Raw genomic sequence first — 15,079 nt, forward strand, 5'->3', positions numbered from 1 at the left:
ACTGTAGCCTGAAGGAAAGGGTAATGGTACTGTATGCTTTAATAAGACTTGTTTACTGTGGGAAGAGGTAATATGGAATCACGATCAATTATTTGTTTGGAGTTTTGTGAGAAGAATAGATCAGAGAGTTTGGTTACAAATTTCAGAGTATTTAGGAGTGAACCATTTTGAAGAATGCTTATAGCAGCAAACCATTGCATTTTTACGAAGACCAAGAACTATCGATCAGGGCTGAAATGTTTTAGAAGTCCTCTTTCTTGATTTCATTGACTCTGTTCTCTGTTTATATTTGTGAAGTAGTAAGATTATATCTTTTTTCCTAGGTGGGGCTCCAAACTACTATCCAAACAGTTTTACTGGTCCTGAGGAACAGCCTGACTTAAAGGAGACACGTATAGTACTTTCAGGTGATGTGACACGTTTCAATAGTGGAAATGAAGACAACGTGTCTCAGGTAAGCAATGCAGAAATGTCCAGCAGCCAAATTACATATTAGCATTACAAAAGTTCTTTGTGCAAGTTTGAGCATTCACAGTGTACATTTCTGACACCCTTTGGTCATCCCATCCACTTTTAAATCTTTGGATTTTTCTTCTCTGCCAAATGACCTAATGGATTATATCCTGCAGTATTGTTGTGGAAGAAGTTTCCTTGTTTCCTCCCCTCCCCTCACCACCCTGGCTAATTCTGATTCTGGGAAGGTAATCCGTGAGGTTGGAGGGTCTGCAAAGATTAATAGCCGTAGAAGTGAGGAGTGGCGAACTGCAGTGAACCACGGCAAGAGGACTTAATTTGCTCCTGTTCTACCTCTTCTGTTTGTGCAGTTGATCTGATGTAGGAAAGACAATTGTTCCCCTTCATCTTATTCATTACAGACCCACAATTCACATGCCTATTAGTTCATTTGTGCTTTGAGAATCAGAAAATGAGCTTTCCTAGGGTCAGAAGAGAGTGGAAGAAAGGGGAGCATGGCAGGAATTTGCCAGCACATTCTGCTGTCAGATCATCAGATCCACCTCATCCATGAACGTGTCTTCAGTTGTGATTTTAGCACCAGAAGGATGGACCTAATGCAAGTTCCTGCTGATATATTTTTAGCGGCAGGCCCTAAGAAAACACAGTTTTTATTTTAAAACCTTATAAAACTGTTATGCTGTGCAAGATCTAACCAAAAATTGAAATAATGCTTTTCTTTTTTAAAGGTACGAGACTTCTATACCAAAGTACTGAAGGAGGATGAACGCCAGAGACTTTGTGAGAACATTGCTGGCCATCTTAAAGATGCTCATATATTTATCCAGAAGAAAGCTGTAAGTGTTAAATTATTTCATAGGTGATCTCTAAACTACTGCTGTCATGGAAAAAAGTACTTTGGAAAATAAGTTTTTTCAAGTATGCAGGGGAAGCAAAACCAAAAGGTATTAAGATTATAATGATTTATTCATTACATCTTTAAATTGCAAGAACCAAATATTATGGAAAGTCTCAGTGGAAGTAGAGTAATTAGCCCCGATCTTCTTTTCTTTGAAACAACATGTTCAGAGAAGAGAATTTTTAATTTGCTTGTTCCTTCTGAAATTCCAGGTACAAAAATTGATTATCTTTAAGAGTTTGTGCTGGGATGACTGGCAGTTGTGGGTTGCTTAGCTGCTGCATTAAGATAATTCTTTAATCTAAAACATGGTTTCAATATGTTGTATAAAAGCAACACACTATTCCTATTGGAGGTATAGTCTGCACTGTACTACTTCAGCTTTTATTGTGCCAGCTTTCTCTTAGAGATTTTTAGTATAGTTCCATATCAATATCAAATGCCATGTCTCCCCCCCCCCCCCACACACACACACACGCACACACATACATGACTGGGAGTAGGCCCAGGAGCTGAATGAATGAATAATCACCAATTTAAAATTTTTTTGCCATTCTAGGTGAAAAACTTTACTGATGCTCATCCAGATTATGGTGCACGCATTCAAGCCCTCCTGGACAAATACAATGCTAAATGTAGCAAGAAGGTATGACAGCAGTTTCTAAAAATGTAAAAATATAAGAAAAGGCATGTTGACCAAGTGCAATCCCAGCTGACTAAATTACTGGAATAAAAAAATGTTACCATTCTATACCACTGGCAAACACTAAGAACCTACACCCGTCTGGTATCAGATGGATTGTCGCAGTAGACAATTAAGTAAAAGATTTTCTGTTTACAAGCAAATAAGGTTCACAAAAGAATTCTGCCATTTCTTAGAATCACCTCTGATAAAAACGTTAAATATCTGGAAATTTTCCTGAAAAAAGTTACTTATCCCTATTTTTTAATTGTCTTTGTTTCTAGGGCTATATTCATACCTATACTCAAACGTCAGGCCACACTATTGCAAAGGAAAAGGCTCATTTGTGAATGGCATCGTTTGTGAACGACCACAAGTCAGTCCCATTGTCAGACACTTTGTCACATGGGACTCACATCCGTCCAACTGGAAAATAAGCTGTGGAAGATGTTAAAAATGGCAAATGTTTGTCTTGCAGAAGTGTGTCTTGGGCTGGTAGCTGCAACGTAAAAAATAGGCAAGTTTGCAATTGTGATTACAAGTTAATAGAATGATAACCATATGCCTTCTAACATTATCTGCCTGTGGTGGCAATAACCTTTAAGTCATATAACTAAAATGCATTCTAGAATAACTTGGTTGCTTTTTTTGCATATTGGTAATTTTTGCATTTTTTTATTCTTTAACGTCCTGCATCTATATTCTAAACATAATTCTGATGTCTTTTATTGGCAGGATGGTATCAGTATTGCAAATTAGCAAAAATCATTTTATTGGTATTAGAGCCAATTTCAAGAAATACGCATATTCAAACATGCAATTACTTTTTGAAGTACAATATTGATTAAGATAATTTGCATAATGCATTTGAAAACTATATAACTTTTCTGAAAGAACTATACACAAATAAAAGCTTAGCTTGCTGAGGTGCTAAAATTTAATCTTGCTAAAGCTGAATGCAAAATGGATTACCTCAAATATATTTGAAACAGAAGATTTGAAAATTGATTTGGATCTTATTTACAATGTAAACTTTTGAAATAAAATTATAATAAAAATGTTTGGTATTTTATGTGATATTTTTCTATAAATACAATATTAATGCCACTTTCTATAATCCCTGCACCATGCTAAGTCTTAGTAAGAAGCCACATTGAGGCCACGTCTTCATATCATGTAACTTAGCAAGCAGTGGTAGTTTGTAACAAACGTATTGAGTGCTATATCAACCAGGTCTTAGGTGAAACTGAAAATTTCTAATAGAGATCAATTTAATTATCTTGAAGTCCTGTGTAAATGTAAACTATTGTACAACTTCCCATTTCCTTATCAGGAGCCCCTTTAAAAGAGGACCTTCCCTTGTAGGTCAGTTGCAACCTGGATATTATGTGTAAATGTTCTTTTTAGAGTTCATTTTTTTGCTTGCCTTTTTCAAGTGTATCCAAAGCCTGAAAATCTATGAATTAATATTGAGGCAAATCTTCCGATTTGTATCTTAAGCAGATGCCCAGAGGGATTGATGCAAGTCTTCATAAAATATTGGAAGTTATGTCTCAAAATGGGATGTCTCAAAGCATATCTCAAAATGGGAAGGAGGGGGGAGTGATTATATAATTGGTAATATAATATAATAGGTACTCTGTACATCAGCTCTTTTCTTTATACAGTAGAAAAATTATAGCTTGTGGTCATGCCATGGAGGAAAAAGATCCACAGCTGAAGTTTTCAGCTAAGTGGTGCATGCATTAGTTTCATTTACGAAGATTAAACCAAGATTAAACATCAAAGGTCAAGTCACTCTTGAATTGGTATTAAATTGAAGAATTAAACACCAATTTGAGGGTGACTTGACCTTTAATGTTTTCTTTCCAGCAAAAGTGTTTCAGATCTTAGACATGATGTATAATAATACCTTCTAATCAGGCTTCCAACCACAGGCTGTTCCATTACAGCACATTATTTTTAAGGATCATTTATTGACTTAACCTATAACCTACCTGTCTCACAATGACTCAGCACTTTCTTTACAAAATAAAGAAAACAATCCAATCTGAAATCTACATATGAAACAATATGAAAGGATTAGGATTAAGAATAAGAAAACAACGCAGACTAATAAAAAAGAACCTGAAGGCTAGTATGCTGTAATGCCAAAAGTGGTTTACAGAGGTATAAGACAAAGCAGCAAAATGTGTACCTACAATAAACATTGTAATAGACTACAATTCTGACTGACAGTATGCAATGTGTGGCGGTTTCTCAGCTTAATTCAAGCAAACTGTAAATAAGAGTTTCGCAAATCTGTGCTCCTCTGACACATGGTGAAATAGATAGGTTAATCTGGATTTAGATTTATTTACGTATGATTTTTAAGCCTACGTTTGATGGACTGATGGCAGGCTATAATACAACTTGGTTTGTAACAAGTGAAGGAATTCCATGCCAGTTTCAGGATGGTTTTATCTTCGTATTGAACATGGCAGCCATTCCAGTGATTATTGTGGGGAAAGGGAGTCTGGTTGCTGCTGTTGCCCAATGCTTGTATCTGGAGCAGGGACCAACCCACGGCAGGTGGGAAAAAAAGACAACACAAATGTTCTGGGAAGAGATAGCTACAACTTTACTAGTTATAGGATCTTCAGCCTGGCACAGCATAAGCTGGAGACAATGGGTGCAGTTAACAGCCCATCTACTGCCAGCAGCTTCCTCAGCTTGCCTGTTAGAGTGGCAGAGGGTGTGGTATTACGGCAGTAATGGCTATTCCTAGGCATGATGGGGGTAGACTGGTTGATCAGTCCAAAGCCTTGGGTGTCTTCCACCACAACTGCCAGCGCCATTTAAGGGGACTTCTCTTTTGGGCATGCAGGGACCCACACTGCACAACCTGTACTATGTTTTCCAGTCGATGCCTAAACACCAGCTGCTGATTGTGAAAGGTATAAGCTTTTAACCATGCAAACAAGCATACGCAATAAATGTATTCTTTGCTACGGGGAAAGTGCCCATTCATCAATTAACTCTGGGTAAAATTCATTCCCAGCCCTATTAACCAGAGACCCATTCAGTCTTAACAAAAGGATGAGTAGCCACATAGACATAAGCCTAGTAGGCATGAAGTAGGAAGGTGGGTATTTGCTGAGAGTTGCTGAATGCCAAGACTTCTTTAGCCTACTCCTTTTGGTCTGGGCTGCATCGCAGAGAAAAGCCTGCAGGTTTGTGTGCCTCAAATCCTGAGATACACATTGTTGTTAGGGTAGGCTGCGGGAAGCTGCTGGTTGACAGCCTTTGCCTAAAGCCATCCTTGGCCCCACCCCCTTCACTCAGGCACAAATGATGCACCATCTCATGGCTGAAGTTCTAAGGTTACCTGCTGCTCCCCCCATTCCTAAAACCCTAGAAGGAACTCCCCTTTTAGTTGTGCAGAGAGAGCCCACTCTGTTGCCCATCCAATGCCTAAATGCCAAAAGAGGCAAGCCTAGCTCCACTGCCCAACCAAAGAAACATGTAATTCACACATCAATCCAGCTCAGTGATCACCAAGCCATAAATTGTTGCCCGCTGTGGAGTGGTATAAATTGGTAAATACCACCATGGCTGTGGGAAAGTCTTTGGGGCTCAAGTGCCCCATCCATGGAGGGGGTATGCTTCATCCAGCTGCAAAGGTCCCTGGGTGCTCAGTCACTCCTCACTCTATACGCAAAACAGTATTCCATCTAATCTGCAAAAAAACACCTCACGCGTGGGAATACCCAGGTGTTTGATTACTCCAGCAGGGCCACATGCTTTCCAGTGGTGTGCTTCATTTGACCTTTTAAAGGCTACCTATCTGAAGGAAACTCGTGGATGCTCAGTAACTCCTCAATATGGTATCCAAGTCATCTGGTGCTGTTCAATATACGAAAAAATGCCCACATTGTGAAGGACTAGAGTAGGGGTAATCAAACGGCAGCCCTCCAGATGTCCATGGACTACAGTTCCCATGAGCCCCTGCCAGCTCATGGGAATTTTAGTCCATGGACATCTGGAGGGCCGCAGTTTGACTACCCCTAGACTTCTTGTTGTTGTTGTTGTGTGCGAAGTCGTGTCCGACCCATCGCAACCCCATGGACAATGATCCTCCAGGCCTTCCTGTCCTCTACTATTCCCCAGAGTCCATTTAAGTTTGCACCTACTGCTTCAGTGACTCCATCCAGCCACCTCATTCTCTGTCGTCCCCTTCTTCTTTTGCCCTCGATCGCTCCCAGCATTAGGCTCTTCTCCAGGGAGTCCTTCCTTCTCATGAGGTGGCCAAAGTATTTGAGTTTCATCTTCAGGATCTGGCCTTCTAAAGAGCAGTCAGGGCTGATCTCCTCTAGGACTGACTGGATTGTTCGCCTTGCAATCCAAGGGATTCGCAAGAGTCTTCTCCAGCACCAGAGTTCAAAAGCCTCAATTCTTTGACGCTCAGCCTTATGGTCCAACTTTCGCAGCCATACATTGCAGCTGGGAATCCCCCTAGACTAGAGCATCTGAATAGCCATGGTGTGCGGCAAGCTCACTAAGGGCTGGTGTGATGTTTTCACTGTATAAAGTCTATGTGTTTTATTTGTTCAAATGTTTGTTGCTGTGATTTAAAATGTAGGCCTGTAAAGTAGGGGGGGGGCAACACTTTGTCAGAAATTCCTGTCTATATCAGCACCCACCGGTAGTGCAGCCATCCACATCTGAGACTCCTCAGGAGCACCCGTCTGGTGCTCCTTTTTTGGCCTCCATAAAATTGGTTCCAGCCTTTGATTTGACATGGAAACAATTGTGATCCCCAGAGCTGGCCCAACAAAGGACTTCCTCCGAACCGCTGCCCTTAAAAAAGTATTAGTATAAGTCAAAGAAGAGCTGTTTGATTCTGTCTGCTGTGTCAGATCTGAAAGCATCTCCTTCAGTTCTGTCTTCAGATCCACCATTGGAATGGAGGGGCTGGTCAGTTCCAAGGACTCAGTCTCTGAGTCACTCCCCTACCATAACGATATGTGACCTTACTCCATGGATGGGGCACTTGGGCACATAATGGTATGTAACTTTACTGAACAAGATGACTGCCTCCAATCAGAAGTCTCAATCGCCAATGGGTCATCAATAGTCTGTTCTGATCTCTTTGGCAATACCTGATCTCTTTGGCAATACCTTGCTGTGTTCATGGACACATGTCTGCCACCCATGAGTCCTTCAAGACATCATACCGACTTTATGCACCCTCTAGTGTCTGCATCTTGGGCTTCCCAACCTGAACCACCCTATGTCTCCAAGGAAGAAGAGAGAATGTCTAGCTGGTTCCGGAGCCTTGTCTGAGCAACCTCTGGATGATGCTGTAGGTGATCAGGGTCCTGTGTATCCCAATGAGGATTTTTGCCTCATTTCTGAACAGATGCCAAGAATGGTGCAAGCTCTGGAGATACCCGTAATTTCCATCAACAATAAGCACAAGGACAAGATCCTGGGACGTTTATGTCCAGACACACCAAGGCTGGTTGCTTTCCGTTGCTAGAGAGGTTTTGAGACAGAGCAACCTCTATGTGGGCTAAACCCATATCTATGCCTGCGACTTCCAGGATTACCAAAAATATCTACAGGGTTCAGGAGCAGAGATCAGAATTCCTGTTCACTCATCCTCCCCCTTCCTCAATGGTAGCAGAGGAGATGCAGACCCAAAATAAATGGGGAGCCCACACTACTCCCTCTGATAAGGAAGGAAAGATTGACTCTCTCAGCCATAAGGTTTATGCCTGCAGCTCATTGGCACTCAAGGTTTCCAATTATGAGGCAATTATTGCAGTTTATCCCACAAGAAGTGGGAAAGACAGCCCCATTTCTTAATAATTCACCTAAGGAGCAGAGGTCCTTGATGAAAGTGATTCATTCCAGGCTTTGAAGCTCTCAAGGCAACAGATTAATGTGGCAAAACACTCCACAGATGCTTCCACCTGTGCAATGACAGCTGCTATTATTTTGTGGAGACATGCTTGACTTAGGTCAACAGCATTGCCTCCTGAGATTAGAGCTTGTGTTGAGGACTTGCCTTTTGAGGGCAGTACTTTATTTTCTGTTAAAACAGATGATTTTCTCCATGACAGCAGTAAAAACAAGCAGGCAGCTAAGTCTTTTGGAGTGAACCAGCCACAGGGATACAAAGCCACGTTAAACCCCAAGATTGCTGTTATTGTTGTTAGATGCGAAATTGTGTCTGACCCAACGTGACCCCATGGACAATGATCCTCCAGGCCTTCCTGTCCTCTACCGTTCTTTGAAGTCCATTTAAGTTTGCACCTACTGCTTCAGTGACTCCATCCAGCCACCTCATTCTCTGTCGTCCCCTTCTTCTTTTGCCCTCAATCGCTCCCAGCATTAGGCTCATCTCCAGGGAGTCCTTTGTTCTCATGAAGTGGCCAAAGTATTTGAGTTTCAACTCCGAGATATCAATCCACTAACCAGCGTCCATACTAGCCAGCTTACCAATAACCTGCTTATACTCCAGGGTATCCTCAACAAACAAAGGGCAGGGGCACCATTGTCCCAGGGATCCAGACAGTGAGCTACTCCTAGATCAAATTAGGTTTGGCCAATACGTCAGTCAAGGTACACCTGGCTGCTCTCTCAGCCTTCCACCTGCCCGTCGAAGGCATGTCACTTTTTTCTCACTTCTAATTTTTTTTGAAAGGATTAGATAATATGTATCCTTCTGTGACTCCCGTTATTCCCCAGTGGTCCTTGACACTAGTTTTTACACACCTGATACATTTTCCATTTGAGCCACTAGCTTGTTGCTTGCCTTATTTCTGGTTGCTATCACCTCTGATAGACGAGTTGAATTAACCACCCTTAGATGAGATTATCCGTTTCTAAAGTTTTTCCCTACCAGGGTGGTCTTCTGGCCAAGTCTGCAGTTTGTGCCCAAGGTAGTTTCAAGGTTTCACCGTTACAGGATATCAACCTCGTATTTTTCCCAATTTCATCTTCCCCAACAGAAGAATCACTCCACATGTTGGATGTCAAAAGACCTCTGATTTTATTTAAAGATAACCGAACCTTTCAGACATTCCCATACTCTTTTTGTTGCATGCACTGGCACCTCTAAGGGGAAACCCACATCCTCTCAAACCATCTCTAGATGGATAGTGTCTGCTATTAGAGCAGCTTATGAGAAGCTTCAGTCCAGTGTCCCTTAGTTATTTGTACACACTCTCCTAGAACTCAGGTAGCTTCTGCAGCCTTCCACAAGGTCATTCCTTTGCAGGATGTTTGCAGAGCTGCCACCTGGTTGTCTACAGACACTTTTGTGAAGCACTATGCAATGGACATTGATGCCAGGAAGGAGGCTGCTGTGGGCACTGCATTCTGTGACTAGTTGAATGTTCATCCCACTGCTGTATTCTTGGCGTGTATAGCTTTGCAGGCTCCCATGTGGGACTGCATGGGACAATGACTATGAAAAACAGGTTTCCTTACCTGAAACTAGCATTCATCTAGTCCTGTGCAGCTACACATCCCTCCCTCCGCCGTGCTGTGAGCATACGTTCTTCTTGTTTTATGTTATTAAAGCAGAGGTTTGACCTATGGTTGTCTTGATTTTTTTGCTCATTTCAGTGGGAACTGAGGGATTGGGGAGGCTCCTTCCTGAGCACGTGACTGTTTAGCTGGGAAGTGGCTGTGGAGCGCTGCTTGGAGGAGCTGCCCCTGGAAATCTCTAAACTAGTGAGAACTCTTCCAGCAGTTAGGCTGCATGCCTACACAGAACCCATGTTCAGGACAACTAGACAAATACTAATTATAGGTAAGGAAACCTGTTTATCACCTATGATGCCAAAGCACAGCAAGCAGCCGACTCCTAAGTGATTCTCTCAGTGGTGCTGCTGGCTGCCAGGGCCTGCTTGCCTTGGCATACTTTCCCCTTCCACTCTGAAGAGTGAGGAAGGAAGGAAGGAAGGAAGGAAGGAAGGAAGGAAGGAAGGAAGGCCACCATCAGCTCCACCACTTCCAGGCTCTGCACCCATTCAGTTTGAGGAATGACGCGTCCTTTCATGTCTGGAACCACACAGCTGGGCTGCCGCTGCAGTGCACACACACTCATGCTGTAGTGAGAGGGTGGGCACCAGGCTAGTGGGTGGCTTAGGGTGGCCTTAACTGCTTTATCTGTATCTTATACCCCCCTCCCCCCCACTCAGACACAGACACAGACACACACACACGCTTCCGTCTGGCTTCTCCTCTTTCAGCGGCTCACACCCTCTTATTCTTTTTCCTACTGCAAAATTGAATGGCAAGCAATTGTGTGTACGTGTGTTTGTACTGCTTTGTTACTGTAGGCACTTGACTGATTTAATCTCATGTCACCTTCAGCTTAAAGGAGGGTATAGCAAAGTTATGTTTTTACACCTATATCTCTGGATGTGGTTAGATTTTGTTTAAGAAAGAGCAGAATGGAAATACACAATGGACTGAAATGTTTCTCACTGATAGTAGATTCTGAGTAGGGTAGTTTGCATGTAGTTTGCACACTGAGCACAAGGTCCGTTTGAGTTGGAAATCGTGATAGCTTTCATTTCTTTGCCTGACAGCACACATTTGTAGCTTATCAGTTTGTGCCTTGTAATTTCTAGAAGGGTAATTGTATTTGCAGGTTAGGAGGCTAATAAATATATTAGACATAAGCTTTTTAAAGCCAGATCATTTGCAAATCCTTTATGGTGCTGCAAGACCCTGTTTTACTTTGACTTATATGTCAGGCAGAAAAGGCTGGCTAAAGATGATGGTTTTGAGAGACTCTTTATTTGTTCATTTATTTATACTTTGACTTCTAGGCTGCCCCAACTCGCAAGAGTTTAAAAATTGACATCTCTATTTTGTTCCACAGCTCCTCGCTGTCTCATAGAATTGCTCTTCTCACTCCTGGTGAATTTCACAGGAGTGGGGGGACATCAACATGGGGATGGGACAGGCAGAGAGGGCACATGAAATGGATTAGGAAGGGGGGAGCCCTTAGTTGTATGTCAGCTGACTTGGCTTCAACCATGAGCCTCCTGGTGGAAGAGTGCTGCTTTGCAGGCACTGCACAACTTTGTTAGCTCCGTCAGGGCCTGCGTCTCTACTGGCAACTCATTCTGCCAGGCAGGAGCCAAGGCTGAAAAGGTTCTGGTTCTGGCTGAGACCAGTCCTACTTCCCTGGGGCCAGGGATCACCAATGGGCTGATATTCACAGAGCGCAAAGCTCAGGGGATGTCCTATTCAGGCAATTTTTCTGTCTCTAAACATCAGTCAGCCTCAAGAAGAGATGCTGCTGTCTTGCTAAGGATGCAGATCACTTCAGCAGCACAAATTAGTGCAGTCTCGCTTGGAATCAGCTCTTTTTGAAAATGGGTTATTAGCTCTTCTTTCATCACCCATTTAAGCAAAATACAGGGTGTCTCTTTTAAGTTCATTTTCTCTTCAGTGAGCAAAATTACTATCTGCTTTTATGAGCAGAGTAGCATTTGCCTCAAGACTTTTTCATATTATTTCCCTTCGTTAAAACACACACACAGAGACATTAGAAAATAGTCGTACTGAGCTGGTGCAGTTTTTTGTTTATAAGATTCAGAAAGTTAATGAAGTTCAGATACATTGCCAGCTGTTCTTCTTTATCCAATAGATTTTTAGATTAATGCAAGGAATCACAGAATCACAGAATCATAGAGTTGGAAGGGGCCACACAGGCCATCTAGTCCAACCCCCTGCTCAACGCAGGATCAGCCCTAAGCATCCTAAAGCAGGGGTAGTCAAACTGCGGCCCTCCAGATGTCCATGGACTACAATTCCCATGAGCCCCTGCCAGCGTTCACTGCCAGGGGCTCATGGGAATTGTAGTCCATGGACATCTGGAGGGCCGCAGTTTGACTACCCCTGTCCTAAAGAATCCAAGAAAAGTGTGTATCCAGCCTTTGCTTGAAGACTGCCAGTGAGGGGGAGCTCACCACCTCCTTAGGCAGCCTATTCCACTGCTGAACTACTCTGACTGTGAAATTTTTTTTCCTGATATCTAGCCTATATAGTTGTACTTGTAGGACTGATGGTATCTCGAACCCCAGGGCTAACTCTACCCCTGGGATGCAGCTTCTCCCACCTCGGTTACTAACAGGAAAAAAGAACGATGTTTGGAGAGCCTATTTGCTATGGCAGCAGGATTCACTGCCCACTACTGGCAACGATGCAGACTGATAGTGCTCTTGCACTGGCTGTGCACAAAAAAAATGACATCCATGCATGGCAGCAACACAGGGTCCTTAGTGACACGCTTAGTGGCTGATTGATTATCCTAGTAAGCGATGGCATCACATTCACAGACAATCCACAGTCAGAAGGAGCTACTTTGGCAAGTAAACAAAAATGGAATTGAAATAGGTACTGAGAAAAAACACAGTGAAAATTCTAGGGGGGGGGGGCTCACACAGACAATTTTTAGTTTCTCAAATGTTGATCTTGGCTGCTTTCTCCTTCCCTCAGGCAGTTGCCTTCAGCCTTAGGAAAGTCAACTCCTGGGGTCACAGAGCTGCAAAGACTCATAAGCTATAAAGGGCAGGGACAGTCTTTCTCCCTCTTCTATCCTCAAAGCCCTGCTAGGATGGTCCTCAGAGATCCACGTCATGGCTTGCTTTTGCCTTCATGTTAGGCCCTCCTTTCATAAAAGAATGACAAGCAGCATAACATAATTATCAGTGATGCTAATGTAACTGACCTTCTAGCCAACTAAAAATATAATTTTGGTTACAGCAGGAAAGGCCTCTAATTCATAGTTGGAAGACTTCCTGCAATAAATCTTTTTGAAAGGTTTGGCTTTGCAAAGTGTTCTTTAATTCTTGTGGGAAAAATCATCTTAAACACTTTCAGTTTTTGCAGAAGTGGAATTTCTGGCTTTGGACCCAAGCAACATACACCCAAGCACTGAAGCTAGTCCTCCAGATAAAAATGTTGCAAGCGAGTTTTACCTTATGGACATTTCAGGCACTGAAAAAAATAGTTATGGGTTGGCTCCAGTAGCATTTATGTTCACAGAACCTGACTTTATCCCCTCTCCTCCCACTGCATCTCCAAAGGCCTCTGTTGTCCATCTCCAGCATTGTGGGCACTTAGGATGCAGTGGGAAGGGAGAGGGGAGAAAGTCACGTATCATAGGTCGAGATATTTCTAACCATGGAATATGTTGTTGGAGCTATGTGTCAAAAGGTTTGGCCAGGCTTCTTGTGAGTTAGTTTTTTAATGTTTTTTTATGTTATATACTAGCTTTAAAGCCCGTTCCTAAGAACAGGCCTTGAAAGGGTCCCCTCCCCTGGCCCCTGGCCAGGCAGCTTAAGATGGCTTTGGGCGGCAGCTTGCAGCCAGATCAAGTGGGGTGGGCGGGGGCTGGCCAGCTTGTTAGCAGGGCCGGGACAGAGCTCCTTAGCAGGCAGTCAGCAGGCAGGGAGGCCATTGTTAGCAGGCCCAGCCTAGCAGGCCAAGAGGCCCTCATTAGCAGGCCCTGCTTAGCAGGCCAGGAGGCCCTCGTTAGCAGGCCCAGCCTAGCAGGGCAAGAGGGCCTCGTAAGCGGGCCCTCCACCACGACCCTTTGCCCAAGGCCCTCTCCCCTTACCTGCTGCTGGCTCCAGGCACTGAGGCGCATCTGAGAGCAAAGAAGCTAGAGTCCAGGGACGGAGAACGGGAGCTGCAGGGGCAGGGCCAATCAAGGTCCCTAATAATTTATCCAAGTAAGCTTGGAAACCATTTTGTATAGGGCAACCCTATTATCTGGACAGAAAAGTCCTCTTGAATAGTTCCATTTTTCATAGTTTGTGAAAAGCCAGGAGAGTGGAAGCTTTCCTGATCTCCTTGAGCCATTTATGACGGATCATTCTCTACACCTCCGCCACACGGGGGTGAATTTTCCTTCCAAAAATGAAGCTTACTGTCTCAACCTGTCTCTGTGGGCTTCACTCAGCCCTGGGGGCCTCTGGGAAGGTATAGAGCCACCTTTTCTCCACAACCCTTTGTCAGAATGACACTGAGGCTTTTTCCGCCAAAAAAGTAATAAAAGATTTTATTTATGAAAAAGGAAGGGTGGTTGGAATCAAGCTTCTTCTTTATACAATTCAGTTCTTACTCAGTTAAAAGTACTTATTCAGTTAGAGAGATTTCTTTACATATGTTTTCCCTTAAACACCTTTGTCTTTCTCAGATCTTTATATTCTATAGAGCTACCTGTTAACTCCCTAGCTTCCTAGAAAGTGGTCATTCTCAGCTTGTGCCATAATTTTCTCTCTTCCTTTCTGAGGTGACTGAAACTGCCTCACACAGGAAGTTCTCCCCTGATTTCCCCATACAGAAGTCCTCTTTTTCTTCCTCAGAAGGATTCCCATTCCAAAGTGGATTAATTTGATTGCCCAAATTCTGTGCCAAATCACTGCTGTAGTTGACCAGATACTGTGTGAATTAGCCCTGTCAAACAGAAACCCAGTACTCTCACTGGAGTTAATCCTCAGATGAGTGTTTCTTTGACCAGTCTCAGACTCAGCTCTGCCTGAACTGAATTGCCTCTCTCAGCACATAGCCAGGAATATTCATTCTCATTCAGCTCTGGCTATTTAATCATCAGGCTCAGAGCCTGTTGCCCTGACTCATATAGTTGTGAGGAATTTTAACTTTTCCCTCATTGTTGATGTTGTTACAGCACTCAGAACCTCCTCTTCCAGGTGTTGTCCATCACAGAACAATTCCTCTGCTGATGGAATATTATTCTCTGTATTTCCACTCCCTCCTGTTGGACTAGTTAGTGCATTTGATTTGAACTCCCCTCCTATTAAGAAGAAGAAGAAGAAGAAGAGTTGGTTCTTATATGCCGCTTTTCCCTACCCGAAGGAGGCTCAAAGCGGCTTACAGTCGCCTTCCCATTCCTCTCCCCACAACAGACACCCTGTGGGGTGGGTGAGGCTGAGAGAGCCCTGATATCACTGCTCAGTCAGAACAGTTTTATCAGTGCCGTGGCGAGC

General features: G+C 43.3%; 1 protein-coding gene across 2 annotated transcripts in view; it reads left to right on the forward strand.

Annotated features, from left to right (window-relative positions):
• The window catches only part of CAT (catalase), a 65,570-nt gene extending 62,456 nt beyond the window's left edge, over nucleotides 1-3,114 (forward strand). For both annotated transcript variants that reach the window (XM_077322138.1, XM_077322139.1), the window contains exons 10-13: nucleotides 324-454; nucleotides 1,203-1,310; nucleotides 1,932-2,018; nucleotides 2,339-3,114. In XM_077322138.1, the coding sequence (XP_077178253.1) occupies nucleotides 324-454; nucleotides 1,203-1,310; nucleotides 1,932-2,018; nucleotides 2,339-2,404 (392 nt within the window). In that variant the 3' untranslated portion in view covers nucleotides 2,405-3,114. The remainder of the gene's footprint in view (nucleotides 1-323; nucleotides 455-1,202; nucleotides 1,311-1,931; nucleotides 2,019-2,338) is intronic.
• The last annotated feature ends 11,965 nt before the right edge of the window (nucleotides 3,115-15,079 follow it).

Source organism: Paroedura picta, chromosome 2 (genome assembly GCF_049243985.1).
Source record: "Paroedura picta isolate Pp20150507F chromosome 2, Ppicta_v3.0, whole genome shotgun sequence".
Taxonomy (NCBI): domain Eukaryota; kingdom Metazoa; phylum Chordata; class Lepidosauria; order Squamata; family Gekkonidae; genus Paroedura; species Paroedura picta.